Source organism: Hyperolius riggenbachi, chromosome 7, assembly GCF_040937935.1.
Source record: "Hyperolius riggenbachi isolate aHypRig1 chromosome 7, aHypRig1.pri, whole genome shotgun sequence".
Lineage (NCBI taxonomy): Eukaryota > Metazoa > Chordata > Amphibia > Anura > Hyperoliidae > Hyperolius > Hyperolius riggenbachi.
In genome coordinates, this window is record NC_090652.1 from 153430118 (window position 1) to 153446113 (window position 15996).

Consider the following 15996-nt stretch of genomic DNA (forward strand, 5'->3'; position numbering starts at 1 on the left):
GCTGTGAAACTGTTAAAGAAATACCAAGCCTTTTCAGTGCTGCTGAGTAGATTTTTAGTCCGGAGGTTCACTTTAAAGTACATAATGCGCTTGTGTTAACACCAAAACAGGCCAGACACTTTTTAAAAGACTTCTTAACCTTTTTTAAAAAGTGTCGTCTGGCCTGTTTTGGTGTTACCACAAGCGCATTATCCACCTGCAGAGAGAGGAGGGCTACATCTGGTGAGCATATAGCGTGAAGTGTTCGGAGTGTGGTAACACAGAGTGAATTCACTAATGCACGGAGAGCACTGGTCGTTTTATCTTGTGATTTAGTCGAAGCAGTATTACCCTATGTGGAGATTGTTTACATTACAGGACAGTTCAGGTACAAGCAAAGAGATTGTGGTTAACGCTTAAGATCCACCTGAGAGCTGAGGTGGTCTGTATCTGGTGAGCATCTAGACAGAGGGGATGTAATCTTACACAGGCAAGAGGCACTAACCATCACAGAAACTTGGATGGTTTGAGTGAAAACATACTGAACGTTATTACCCTATGTGGACTTTGTATCTTTTATTCCAGACATGCAGTAGTAGTAGTAATGCAGACAAGCACAACCCCATGCAATGATCAGGCGGATGTGCCCAGGCAAACTCAGTCACCACCTGAGTATAGCAGTAGAACGAAAGGAACAGCCGGCACCATCCAATATGCTTTTACTTTATTAAAAGACTGTCATGAAAAGTTGCGACGTTTCGGAGCGATGTCGTGCCCCTTTATCAAGCCTTGACAGTTTCAAAATACATCACTTAACAGATTTCTTATATAGTACATCATTATTTCAAGCTTACCAATCAGAGGTCTCACAAATCTAAGCGACCAATCCCTGTCCGCTACATCACGAGCGGACCTGATAGGGAACCTCATCTATATTAAGCTAACCAATGGACATCAAGACACTCACCGCCATTGTGGCACCAAACATCCATATGCCATGATGGAACAGCCTCTCCCGACGTCAGTCGATGGACGCACCCATCTAGGTCACGGACCAGATGGGGAACTACGAGAGCGGGGGCGGAGATGCAACGTCAAAGCGTTGCCAGGGAGATGGAGTGGAGGCGTACGCGGAAATACGTACGCCTACTAAACGGCAGGACGACGTCACTGCCTACGCCAGCCGGTCACGTGGGCTAAGCCCACCAATCGACTGGCCTTCCGTCTCCGTGTATGGAAACTGCGGCCATAGTCGCGTTACCATAGTGATGTACACGCTAGAGGCTAGTGGTGTATAGGCGTGATGGCACAATGTAACAATCTGAGAGACAACCATACATATTCCACATTTGATCCATACAGGGATCTATTGTACATCCAAAAAGATGTTATATATATCGCCACACAAGGGGACGCATAGTGCTAGACTTCATGTGCTAGAGATCAGTAATGAAACGACTATGAGAATAATACAATCAACTAAATTTGGGAACAAAAATATTAATATTCCATCGAGGGGTCTATATGAATGGTGAAAGGTCATATTCTCTATTGAGACCACGGGGTTCAATGGTGTCAATAGTGCGTATCCAGTATGCCTCACGGAGCAGCAAGAGTCTGCCTCTATCTCCACCACGTTTTAATAATGGTACGCTGTCAATAATTTGACAGCGTAATTGGCTAACATTATGACCATTGTTTACAAAATGACAGGCCACTGGCTGCTCAATGAGGCGCTCACGGATAGCATGTTTGTGCGACGAAATTCTAACCTTAAATTTTTGAGTGGTTTCTCCTACATATAATAGGCCACAGGGACATTTCAAAATATATATAACATATCGAGAGTCACAGTTATAGACCCCTCTGATGTGAAATCTTTTGCCAGTTCTAGGATGAGTGAAAGTGTCACTCCTGATGACCGAGCTGCAGTGCACACAGTTCAAACAGGGATACATACCCTTTCTTGACCTTTCAGGAGGCCTAACAAGAGTCCTCATTTCAGCATGTGTCAACTTATCCCTAAGTGTATGGGCCCGTTTGTAGGAAAATAGTGGAGGAAAATGGAATTCAGAAATCTGAGGAAAGGACTGAGCAAGAACATGCCAGTGTTTTTTAATAATAGTAGCTATATTTTTACTGTACACATTATATTGTGTAACAAATGGAATGCGGTTGCTACTCCTATTCCTCAGACTTCGGGTATTGCATTCTGCTGAACTGCGTGCCTCTGCAACCAAGTCAGCCGGATAATGTCTCTCCAGAAATTTCTGAGTCATCTCATTAAATCTAGCTTGTCGTCTCTCGCTATCACCCACTATGCGGCCAACCCTCTGGAATTGGGACCTCGGAATTGATCTTAATGTGTTGACTGGATGAAAGCTATGGTAGGACAAGAGGGCATTCTTATTCGTGGGTTTCACATATAGATCAGTATTCAATACACCACCCGCCAATGTAACCATAGTATCAAGAAAGCTAATTTGATGAAAATCACAGTGGGACGTGAGCCTAATAGGTTCACACTGACCGTGAAGTTCACCCACAAATTGACCAAGGGTCCAACGCGGCCCCGCCCACAGGCAAAACACATCATCAATATATCTAAGCCAACATCTGGCATGTTTTTGAATAAATCATTATTGTAGACAAAAGTCTCCTCATAACTATTCATGAATATGTTTGCATAGGACGGGGCCACGTTGGACCCCATCGCAGTACCCCGTACCTGTAAGTAAAATTAATCGTTAAAGACAAAATAGTTACATGTTAGTACAATTTTCAATAACTTCACAATGAAGTCAACCTGACGGTCATCAAAGTCAGATGCAGTAAACAACATATGTTGGACAGCCTCTACACCCCAATCATGAGGGATGGAGGTGTAGAGGCTCTCAACGTCCAACGTGACCAACAGACTGTCCTCGGGTATATCAACCAGCCCAGAGATAAACTCCAGGAAGATGGATGTATCTCGAATGTGTGATTTTTGTGCAACCACAAAAGGCCTCAATAGGAAGTCTAGGTATTTGGCAATGGGAGATAGAATAGAGTCTATGCCGGCCACAATCGGTCGGCCTGGAGGATGTTGTACCCCCATTTGTGTACATCATGGAATCGGTGGACGTTGAAGCACTTACTTTTACCTTTACACCTGAGGTTACCGCTGAGATTGTTTCTGCTGCATCCGCAGAGGTTGCCTTCCTTGGTGCTGCCGATGAACGGGGTTTAAGGAGACAACTGGAGAAATTACAGAAAAACAAAATTGCACTTGAACTACATACGGCCACACTGGCAGAATATCACAGACTTGGACGTATCCCCAGAGGTATTAGGGCACATGTTGCCCCAATCATGTTCCCCTCGGATACAGCATTTTGCCACACATGGTCTCATCTGGAACCGAGCAGCTTTTGACGCCATGGTGTTAACCATGTCACGTATCCAAATGGAGCTACCCAAATTGGAAAAAAAAATTGAGGACCTAAAAATGAAACTAAGGAGTATCCTCACAGATGACAAGTGGTCTAAATATGAAGATGACTTTTCAAAATTCTGTCAGATGGTGCAGACACAGATTGAAACTGTGAAGAGACAAAAGTTACAGAGAGACGAGGCAGACTATACAACCGGTTACGTCTATGTGTGGCAACAGCCATATAAATGCCCATCTAGACCACGTCAACCACGAGGCCCTAAGGGAACACCAAAACCAGCCCCTCCACCTGTTGACCCTAAATTCGGAGGTTCCTCGGATTTTCTTCCGCCATGCACCCCCGAAGATTCAACGGACAACCAGTCCAGTCAAGAAGAACAAAGAGGGGGGGAGGGCAGACGCAGGCACCATAAGGGACAGGCTACGTCAACGGCCCAGGCAGAAACCAAACCAACCCACAACTTAGTTGTGAACATTTCATCTTTTCCACTGTCAGAATCTCAACACAAGTTACTGAACAAGGGACTTTCCTTCGCTGCCACCCACTGGCCGGACCCTCTGGGCTTGTATATTGAACTCCAACGTTTCTTCAGACGCCTGAAACTCAAACACTATTTCTCGCAACCTAGATTTGTTGCTACAGCTACTGGAGGACGATCCAAACATGCTTAGATTAGGAGATACCTCGTTAAGACTTCCTAGCAGCTTTAATCCTCCGTCATGTCAAATTATTGATATTTTTTGCCAACAAAGTACAATCTGAGATAGATGAATTACTGCGATCTAAGTATATGGGCCTCAAAATTCATCATAATCTTACACCTGAAGAATGATTAGCCCTCAAGGAACTATCTACTAACAATTCTATAACCATCAAACTTGCCGACAAAGGGGGTGCAGTGGTAATAATGGACACTTCTGATTATGTAGATGAGGCAATTAGACAACTCAGTGATGAGTCTACCTACACCTTGTTGCCCTGTGACCCCCTTGTCGATGTAAAACGGAAGCTTGACACTCTGTTGGATCATGCTGTCAGTATCTCTCTTATTGATGATAGGTTGGCTAAATTTCTTAAAATATAACATCCTAGGACTCCATGTTTGTACTTGTGTCCCAAGATTCACAAAAGATCACAACATCCTCCAGGCCGACCGATTGTGGCCGGCATAGACTCTATTCTATCTCCCATTGCCAAATACCTAGACTTCCTATTGAGGCCTTTTGTGGTTGCACAAAAATCACACATTCGAGATACATCCATCTTCCTGGAGTTTATCTCTGGGCTGGTTGATATACCCAAGGACAGTCTGTTGGTCACGTTGGACGTTGAGAGCCTCTACACCTCCATCCCTCATGATGGGGGTGTAGAGGCTGTCCAACATATGTTGTTTACTGCATCTGACTTTGATGACCGTCAGGTTGACTTCATTGTGGAGTTATTGAAAATTGTACTAACATGTAACTATTTTGTCTTTAACGATCAATTTTACTTACAGGTACGGGGTACTGCGATGGGGTCCAACGTGGCCCCGTCCTATGCAAACATATTCATGAATAGTTATGAGGAGACTTGTCTACAATAATGATTTATTTAAAAAACATGCCAGATGTTGGCTTAAGATATATTGATGATGTGTTTTGCCTGTGGGCGGGGCCGCGTTGGACCCTTGATCAATTTGTGGGTGAACTTCACGGTCAGTGTGAACCTATTAGGCTCACGTCCCACTGTGATTTTCATCAAATTAGCTTTCTTGATACTATGGTTACATTGGCGGGTGGTGTATTGAATACTGATCTATATGTGAAACCCACGGATAAGAATGCCCTCTTGTCCTACCATAGCTTTCATCCAGTCAACACATTAAGATCAATTCCGAGGTCCCAATTCCAGAGGGTTGGCCGCATAGTGGGTGATAGCGAGAGACGACAAGCTAGATTTAATGAGATGACTCAGAAATTTCTGGAGAGACATTATCCGGCTGACTTGGTTGCAGAGGCACGCAGTTCAGCAGAATGCAATACCCGAAGTCTGAGGAATAGGAGTAGCAACCGCATTCCATTTGTTACACAATATAATGTGTACAGTAAAAAATATAGCTACTATTATTAAAAAACACTGGCATGTTCTTGCTCAGTCCTTTCCTCAGATTTCTGAATTCCATTTTCCTCCACTATTTTCCTACAAACGGGCCCCTACACTTAGGGATAAGTTGACACATGCTGAAATGAGGACTCGTTAGGCCTCCTGAAAGGTCAAGAAAGGGTATGTATCCCTGTTTGAACTGTGTGCACTGCAGCTCGGTCATCAGGAGTAACACTTTCACTCATCCTAGAACTGGCAAAAGATTTCACATCAGAGGGGTCTATAACTGTGACCCTCGATATGTTATATATATTTTGAAATGTCCCTGTGGCCTACTATATGTAGGAGAAACCACTCAAAAATTTAAGGTTAGAATTTCGTCGCACAAACATGCTATCCGTGAGCGCCTCATTGAGCAGCCAGTGGCCTGTCATTTTGTAAACAATGGTCATAATGTTAGCCAATTACGCTGTCAAATTATTGACAGCGTACCATTATTAAAACGTGGTGGAGATAGAGGCAGACTCTTGCTGCTCCGTGAGGCATACTGGATACGCACTCTTGACACTATTGAACCCTGTGGTCTCAATAGAGAATATGACCTTTCACCATTCATATAGACCCCTCGATGGAATATTAATATTTTTGTTCCCAATTCTAGTTGATTGTATTATTCTCATAGTCGTTTCATTACTGATCTCTAGCACATGAAGTCTAGCACTATGTGTCCCCTTGTGTGGCGATATATATATAACAACATCTTTTTGGATGTACAATAGATCCCTGTATGGATCAAATGTGGAATATGTATGGTTGTCTCTCAGATTGTTACATTGTGCCATCACGCCTATACACCACTAGCCTCTAGCGTGTACATCACTATGGTAACGCGACTATGGCCGCAGTTTCCATACACGGAGACGGAAGGCCAGTCGATTGGTGGGCTTAGCCCACGTGACCGGCTGGCGTAGGCAGTGACGTCGTCCTGCCGTTTAGTAGGCGTACGTATTTCCGCGTACGCCTCCACTCCTTCTCCCTGGCAACGCTTTGGCATTGCATCTTCGCACCCGCTCTCTCGTAGTTCCCCATCTGGTCCGTGACCTAGATGGGTGCGTCCATCGACTGACGTCAGGAGAGGCTGTTCCATCATGGCGTATGGATGTTTGGTGCCACAATGGCGGTGAGTGTCTTGATGTCCATTGGTTAGCTTAATATAGATGAGGTTCCCTATCAGGTCCACTCGTGATGTAGCGGACAGGGATTGGTCGCTTAGATTTGTGAGACCTCTGATTGGTCAGCTTGGAATAATGATGTACTATATAAGAAATCTGTTAAGTGATGTATTTTGAGACTGTCAAGGCTTGATAAAGGGGCACGACATCGCTCCGAAACGTCGCAACTTTTCATGACAGTCTTTTAATAAAGTAAAAGAGCATATTGGATGGTGCCGGCTGTTCCTTTCGTTCTATTCCAGACATGCATGGAGAGTGCAGCAATGACTATTGAAATTAATTGAACATTGGACATTCTGCAGCGATCCCAGCAGTGGATGTAAATTGAGGTGGACATTGTTTGGCTTTGGCGCAGTTTCATTTTGAGAACTGTCTTCACTAAATTTACTTCCAAAGAAACTTGCAGACATCAATGCTTTGCAACAAAATGGTCTCACGTGCAAGGAAATTGCTGCCAAGAATATTATATCTTAAGGCGGGATTAAATTCTGTTTAAAAAAAAATAAAAAAAATAATTCTACATTGATTAAAATGTATAGTAATCATTGCTGCCCCCCCCCCCAATAAATGTATAGTAATCATTGCTGCCCCCCTCCCCCCCAATAGAGTACTTTTGAACCTGCAGTCCCTTATTTCCAAAGCCAAGAAAGTTTCGGCTATTACAGTTTTGTGAGTTATTGTGATTTTTGGAGCGATTTTGGAGCAACTGCAATTTTAGAGTGACTGTCTTTCATGCAAAACTGAGCTCACAATAGATGCTCTCTCAGGAAGATGCCATGGTGCCAAGTTTCAGACAGAAAAAGATGTTACAGGTACAGTAAATTTATTGTGAGTGCCAAATAATTCTTTTTTTTATGCATGTATAGTTCTTAATCCAAGTATAAAGAACCAATTACAGAATCATCAAAAACTTCAAAGTGAGGTCAACTTGTGCTGAAAAAAAGACTTCAGGATGTCCCAGAGTGTTCAGCAAGTGCCAGAAATTTCTTCTAATGAGGCGTCATGGACAGAATTGTGTTGCCATCAATGAAGAGCTTGCTCAGCAGGTAGGTGTAAGTACATTTGCATGCACAGTGAAGCGAAAATGGTTGGAAAACGTCCTTGTGCAAAGGAAGGAGGCCCAAAAACAAACAAAAACCCCCCAAAAAACAACTTCACAGGAAATTGGTGCAGTTATTTTATTAGATAAATTTACCTTCCACCAGTAAAGCAAATTTGGAAAAGCGATGGTCTATAGGAGAGAAATAAAAGAGCTACCAGTCCTGTGCCATGCCATCAGTAAGGCATCTTGAAATAATCCACGCTTGGGGTTGCTTCTGGTCCAAGTTAGTAGACGTGCTGATAACTTTGTTCAAGAACACAGCCATGGATAAAGAATGGTCTCAAAATGTCCTCCAAAAACCACAGTTCAACATTCCAAGTGCAGTTTGTTGATGATCTGAGTTTTTTTCACCATGTTAAAAGGCAACAGTGATAACATGATCTGGAGACTCCCCAGACCTGGGATGAAACTCAAACTTATGCTGGGCATACACGGAGCCATAGTTCCTTATCAATCGAGCCGCTGATGGCTCGATTGATACTATCAGACAGGTCCGATGACCGCGCGGATCGATTCCCCACTCGATACCCGCCGGCGGACAATAGTGGGGAATTGAGCGGAAGATAAGGAAGCGCCCGCAGAGACGAGCGGGAATTGATCCGAGCGGCCGCGGGGATGCGGTGGGAGTCGAGCCGCCGGATCGCTCTGTGTATTCCCAGCATTAGTCTATCGCCAAAAGTATTAACACAGCATAAACCTAACATGAAAAAAGATAAAATGCAGAAAATCTTCTACTGTAATCCAAGGGGGAAGCAGAGGACTATCTACTTTGTACAGCAGTTACTTAAACGGAGAAAAAAAACTAAGGCCATCTTGTGGCCATATAGTAAAATTACATCTACATACATTTTTTTTTTTAAATACACACTCACACTTACATTTAAAATTAACTGTTTACCTCCCACATTCTCCCAAAATGACCCAAAGACATTTTTTTAAATTAAAAAAAAAATTACAATAAAAAACAAAAAACAGAAATAGTTACCAAAGGTCTGAACTTTTTTTTTTTTTTTTGTACGCATGTCAAGGGGGTATATTACTATTATTATTTTAATTATAAGATTGTAAATAGTGATGGAAGCAAAACTGAAAAAATGCACCTTTATTTCCAAATGAAATATTGGCGCCATACATTGTAAAAGGGACAATTTAACTGGTGTAATAACCAGGACAAATAGACAAAATACGTAGGTTTTAATTAAGGTAGCATGTATTTTTTTAATGCTATGATGGGCAAAAACAGACAATGAATGTTTTCCATTTCTTCTTAATATTCCCGTTAAAATGCATTTAGAAAAAAATAATTCTTAGCAAAATGTACCACCCAAAGAAAGCCTAATTGGTGGTTGAAAAAACAACATATAGATCATTTAGTTGTGATAAGTAGTGATAAAGTTATTGGAGAATAAATGGGAGTTGAAAATTGCATAAGGTGAAAAAACACTGAAGGTTGAAGTGGTTAAGGTTTCAGAATTTTCAAAATGGTTTTTAAAATTTAATTTTGTAGTTTCATTTGATTAAATCCAAGCAATGACAAGGCAAGAATGGATTACAGTTTTGTCACATAAGCTGATATCTAAGCATGCCTAAGTGAATTGCATAAGTTATGAAGACGTAAGGGGGGGGAAGACACCGAGAGCCCAATATAGTGTAGTATGTACTGTAAGTTTGGATGAAAGGCAGTATAATAAGAATTATACTCACAAAAATGGGTTACCCTCCAGGTAACCACTGTATAGGCAGGTGGGGAGATTAGAACTGTACCCACTCAGGGTTAAGAAATCGCTCTCTGTAGATCGGAAAAAAGGGCCAAATCCCCTCCACCAGGGGTGGACAATGATGCAGAATAATATTACAGAGGCGCCAGAAGTATAAAAATGGATAAAAGATTTAAAAATGGGGAGGTAGCAGGTGGACTCACCTCCCCCAAAGCAAAACAAGAAAATGTTGATTTTTCAACACAATTTTTTTTTTAATTTATTAAAAATTGTTTTTTTGTGTTGAAAAATCAACATTTTCTTGTTTTGCTTTGGGGGGAGGTGAGTCCACCTGCTACCTCCCCATTTTTAAATCTTTTATCCATTTTTATACTTCTGGCGCCTCTGTAATATTGTTCTGCAAGTTATGAAGATTGATCAACACTATACATATTGACTAATTGCATACATTTGATGCATCTGCCAATAATACATCTTTGAACCTCCTAAATTGTTTATTATTTTTCAGAACAAAAGTGTAAAAATGTATCTAAAAATGCTGAAGTAGCAAAGTTTAAAAAATACAACATTTGTGTTACTGCTAAAACCTTTGGCTAGGACTATATTATAACTCACAAAGTGTCATGTTTGCTGCAACTTTTCCAGAGAAACTCCCCTTTGAAAACCCAGTCACATGACCCAGAGATCTGTGGACAAAGTATAGTGCTGCCAGCAGAATGGGATGTTCAAACTCTGAACAGAACCACCACCTTGCCAACATTCTACTTCTACTGCCTTCTGTGTAGCAGAGATAAGGTGGGCAGGATAGCTCTGTGATCATAGGAAATGACTGGCTGGTGCTTCCGCCTAGCTCCTCCCTGACTATCTTATGTGTATGATGATTGGTTAAGGAAAGTAGATTAGTCGGCCAAGCCTTATTTAGAAGAGACAAGCTGCATGACACACACCTTCACCCCAATTTCTGTCCTATCTCCAGATGGCAAGATCTCCAGGTCTGGAAGCAGAGAAAAAGCCCCTACAACTCTCGTACAAAGGGTTCCTTTCACTCCCTACCAAACATAATGTTATCTTTAAGAGAGGCATTCAGGATCTATGCCTGCTGAGGAAAGCCAGCATTACAAACCCTCAGCTAATAAAGCATTATGGATGCAAGCATGGAAAAATGGAATATGTGCAGTGCACAGATTTTTATGTATAGAAAATTGTTAAATATTTCATAGACTATGCATTAAAATATACAGTATAAGGATGAACTGGGACTTTAACAAGGGCCAAATTGTGAGAACTATACAACTGGGATCATGATCTCCAAAACTAATAAAATAGCAACAAAAAATGAGAGTTGGCTCTTGAGTTCATGAAAAACGTATACTAGCTTTATACTAGCTTTATTGTGAATCAAAGAAATAGAGAAAATGTGCAAAACTCCATCATATTCCACAAAAAAATATACAAAACCCCCCATAGTAAAAAAAAAAATCAATATCCTATCTCCATCTGGGCAATCGTACCATACAAGAAAAGTGGGGCTGCAGTCCCCAGACCTCAAATATATATCACTCAAAAAAAAGTTCAGTGTGCCATCCATACAGCTATATATGATGCAGCAATGTCAGCATGTAATCAGTAAAGGCTGTAATTTGAAAAGAAACATGTTGAGCATAAGCTTGAATGTCTCTTGAAAGCATATGGATCATTGATTCCTCTTTGCAAGTTTGCCCCCAATCGCAGGGCAGCCATAACAAAAATTCATTAGGTCAAACTTAGGATCTCTTAGTTGATGAAAGCAGTCCTTATTGTACATACAGTGGTGTGAAAAACTATTTGCCCCCTTCCTGATTTCTTATTCTTTTGCATGTTTGTAACACTTAAATGTCTCTGCTCATCAAAAACCGTTAACTATTAGTCAAAGATAACCTAATTGAACACAAAATGCAGTTTTAAATGATGGTTTTTATTATTTAGTGAGAAAAAAACCCTCAAAATCTACATGGCCCTGTGTGAAAAAGTGATTGCCCCCCCTTGTTAAAAAATAACTTAAAGGTAGTTTATTACACCTGAGTTCAATTTCTGTAGTCACCCCCAGGCCTGATTACTGCCACACCTGTTTCAATCAAGAAATCACTTAAATAGGAGCTATCTGACACAGAGAAGTAGACCAAAAGCACCTCAAAAGCTAGACATCATGCCAAGATCCAAAGAAATTCAGGAACAAATGAGAACAAAAGTACTGTAATTGAAATCTATCAGTCTGGTAAAGGTTATAAAGTCATTTCTAAAGCTTTGGGACTCCAGCAAACCACAGTGAGAGCCATTATCCACAAATGGCAAACACATGGAACAGTGATGAACCTTCCCAGGAGTGGCCGGCCGACCAAAATTACCCCAAGAGCGCAGAGAAAACTCATCCGAGAGGCCACAAAAGACCCCAGGACAACATCTAAAGAACTGCAGGCCTCACTTGCCTCAATTAAGGTCAGTGTTCACGACTCCACCATAAGAAAGAGACTGGGCAAAAACGGCCTGCATGGAAGATATTCAAGGCACAAACTACTTTTAAGCAAAAAGAACATTAAGGCTCGTCTCAATTTTGCTAAAAAAAAACATCTCAATGATTGCCAAGACTTTTGGGAAAATACCTTGTGGAAAATTGAACTTTTTGGAAGGTGCGTGTCCCGTTACATCTGGCGTAGAAGTAACACAGCATTTCAGCAGAAGAACATCATACCAACAGTAAAATATGGTGGTGGTAGTGTAATGGTCTGGGATTGTTTTGCTGCTTCAGGACCTGGAAGGTATGCTGTGATAGATGGAACCATGAATTCTACTGTCTGCCAAAAAATCCTGAAGGAGAATGTCCGGCCATCTGTTCGTCAACTCAAGCTGAAGCGATCTTGGGTGCTGCAGCAGGACAATGACCCAAAACACACCAGCAAATTCACCTCTGAATGGCTAAAGAAAAACAAAATGAAGACTTTGGAGAGGCCTAGTCAAAGTCCTGACCTGAATCCTATTGAGATGTTGTGGCATGACCTTAAAAAGGCGGTTCATGCTAGAAAACCCTCAAATAAAGCTGAATTACAACAATTCTGCAAAGATGAGTGGGCCAAAATTCCTCCAGAGCGCTGTAAAAGACTCGTTGCAAGTTATTGCAAATGCTTGATTGCAGTTATTGCTGCTAATAGTGGCCCAACCAGTTATTAGGTTCAGGGGGCAATTTCTTTTTCACACAGGGCCATGTAGGTTTTGAGGTTTTTTTCTCACTAAATAATAAAAAACATCATTTAAAACTGCATTTTGTGTTCAATTATGTTATCTTTGACTAATAGTTAACGGTTTTTGATGAGCAGAAACATTTAAGTGTGACAAACATGCAAAAGAATAAGAAATCAGGAAGGGGGCAAAAAGTTTTTCACACCACTGTATATGCACCCTCAAACTACTTTCATCAGTAGGCAAGCAAAGCTGGAAAGCCAAGTGCAAGCAAAGACATAGATTGAAAGTCCCTCAATCGCAGGAAATAAGCAGCAGATGGTATAGCAGCCCTTGATGAAATGATGCAAGGTTTAACCTCCCTGGCGTTAAATTTTATCACTATTTGCACAGAAATCCTGGGGAAATTGATTTTTAAAACTTTTTTTTCCCCTGTAACTTGCCAAAATGTGTCAAGCAAGGGTCTAGTATACAGTGCAGGAGAGTATTGATGTGTATGCACGTTTATACTGTTCACAGCATGTTTTTATGGACGGCTATATCTGTCAATACCGCTAGGGAGGGCAGAGCAGATTCAAGCAAAGAGATGCAGCAAATGTCAATTGTGTGTCACATAGTTACCTTCTACAATGGTAGAAGAGGTTCTAGTCCAACAAACCATTTTTACCTTACATCCATATACCACATATCTCAATCTAATTGAGCATTGAAGGAAAAATAGGTTGATTTTAAGGATTTGCTGCTAAACTCTTGGTGCCAGATACCACAGAACACTTTCAGATTTATTGTGAACTCCATGCATCTAAGGAACAAAGTTGTTTTGGTGGCACAAGGGGAACCTACATAAGATTAGGCAGGTGGTTTTAAAGCCAATGGGTACCGATTCGAAAATAAAGTCAGATACTCACCTAAGGAGAGGGAAGGCTCGGTCCTATAGAGACTTCCCTCTCCTCTCCCAGTGCCCGGTCCCGCTCAGTATCCCTCGTAGCAGTATTCAACCAGTTCGGTCAAATACTGCCGCTTTCGCCGCCGAAGGGAGGTTTCGGAAGTCTTCGGGAGCACTCAGGCTCCCGAAGACCGGCCGCTCCATACTGCGCATGCGTGAGCTCCCTCTATGATGCACCCGCGCAGGGCTATGATGCACTCACGTGTGCGCAGTATGGAGCGGCTCCAGTGCTCCCGAAGTCTTCCCAAGTCCCCCGAGGCGGGGGATTTGAACGGAGGATCCTGAGGGCACCGGGAGAGCAGAGGGAAGGCTCATTAGGACCGAGCCTTCCCTCTCCTTAGGTGAGTATCTGACTTTTTTATTTTTAAAATCGGTAACCATTCACTTTAATGTTTCAGCTGACCAATGGACAATAACCGTACACACCTTATCTTTAAGTAGGCCTTTTGGTCCAATAACCTTTTTGAAGATGTGCTTTCCAACATGCGCGTCAACAGCAGATAGCGGGTCATCCAACAAATAGACGTCAGCATTGCAATAAACAGCCCGAGCAAGGCTCACTCTTTGTTTCTGACCTCCAGATAAGTTCACACCCTAGACAGAGAAAATACAACAGATTTATGCTAAAAATGCAAATCTGCTCTATGTGAAGGTCTGTATATTCATACAGCTACCATAGTTAGTCTCCACTCTATTTCAAACATCCTCAGGTACTGTTTGCATTATACTCTCTAGTAAAAATAATGCCAAGGGTTTTGCAGGTTTCATTTTTAATCAAAGGTATATGTAGAGGTTTCTTGACTTCATGTTGCATATTTGGGAACTGTGCAGTGTGTGTAAACCCTGAGGAGGTATCCATGATTCCCTTAGCATTTCCATTCAGCAACCCAACTTTAAACGCAGAAAGATGGAATTTTTTTTGTTACATTTACAACCAAAACTATACTAAACTAAATTTTGTTTAAGGTTTGGTTAACTACTGAAAGACCGCCCCACGCCAATGGGCATGGCGGCAGACCCAGGACCGCCTAACGCAAAGTGGCGTAAAGTCCTGGGGCTGCATTTTGCAGGAGCGTGTGCATCTCCTGCTCGGGGGGCGGAGCTCTGCCCCGCCATCAGTCTCCGAGCGTGGATTGCCGCTCGGAAGACTGTTAGATGGCGAAACCGACGTCTTTTCTGTTAATACAGCGCTGTGATCAGCAGCAGTGCTGTACTGGGGACAGCCGTGCGACACAGCCTTTCCTCTGGGAGACAAGAGAGCGATCGACTCTCATAGGCAAAAGCTTATGACAGCCGATCGCAGGATTGACTGGGGGGAGGGGTTTAAAAAACCAAAACAACTGATGTATAGTAAAAAAAAAAATATTTATTAAAAAAAAAGTAAACCGGGGGTGTGGGGGGGGGTGTGGGGGGAGGCGAGCGAGTCCTGCTGGTGGGGAGAAAAAGGGGGGGGGGAGAAATCACTTGTGTGCTGTGCGGCCCTGCAGCTTGGCCTTAAAGCTGCAGCGGCCAATTAACAATAAAAAGGCCTGGTCTTTAGGGGTGTTTAACACTGCGGTCCTCAAGTGGTTGACAGAGGTCAGTTGCATAACTCACGCATTATAAGGACTGAACTGCAATGGAGACTGGGCATAGACTAATACAAAGCCTTCATGCAGCGAGTTAGATTAACCTTTTGAGGCCCGCTGGCGTAAATCCAAAGTTTGCAGTGTAGGATTTACACCGCCCGCCGTTTCCGCTCACGACACGACTGTGCGCACCATAGAGGGAAGATTAAGCTGTCATATGACAGCTGACATCTCCCCCCTCAGTGATCATAAGCCATTGCGTATGGCTTCTGATCACGTGATCACTACAATAGCCGGCGGATCGTAGTGATCCTTGTTACTGATGCGGCGGTGGGGGGGGGGGGGGGGGGGAGAAGAGGATCCACTCACCTTCCTGCAGTTCCCACGGCGATCGGTGCTCCCCACCACTCTGGCCGGCATCCCTGTTCGCTCTGACGTCAGTGCCAGGTCCCAGCTTGAAGAAGTCATCAAGCCGTGACCCGGAAACTGAGCAGCAGTACAGCGGGGATGCCGGCTGGCGCGGAGAGGTCCACTGTGGCTCATCGCTGGAGCCTGGAAGGTGAGTAAATGCTGCTGGCTACAGGGGTGACACGATGCCCAGACACCAAAAGTGGGGACCCAGCTACATAGAATTGTATAGACAGTGAGTTGACTTGCAAAATTATTATGCAATGCAACTGAGCACTGTGAACTAGCCCTGAGGCAAAAATGTATAA

General features: G+C 42.7%; 1 protein-coding gene across 1 annotated transcript in view; it reads right to left on the reverse strand.

Annotated features, from left to right (window-relative positions):
- Positions 1-15996, reverse strand: part of ABCC1 (ATP binding cassette subfamily C member 1 (ABCC1 blood group)) — a 303768-nt gene that overhangs the window by 99917 nt on the left and 187855 nt on the right. Inside the window, 1 exon segment of the mRNA XM_068244766.1 lies at positions 14139-14306. Within this exon segment, the coding sequence (XP_068100867.1) occupies positions 14139-14306 (168 nt within the window).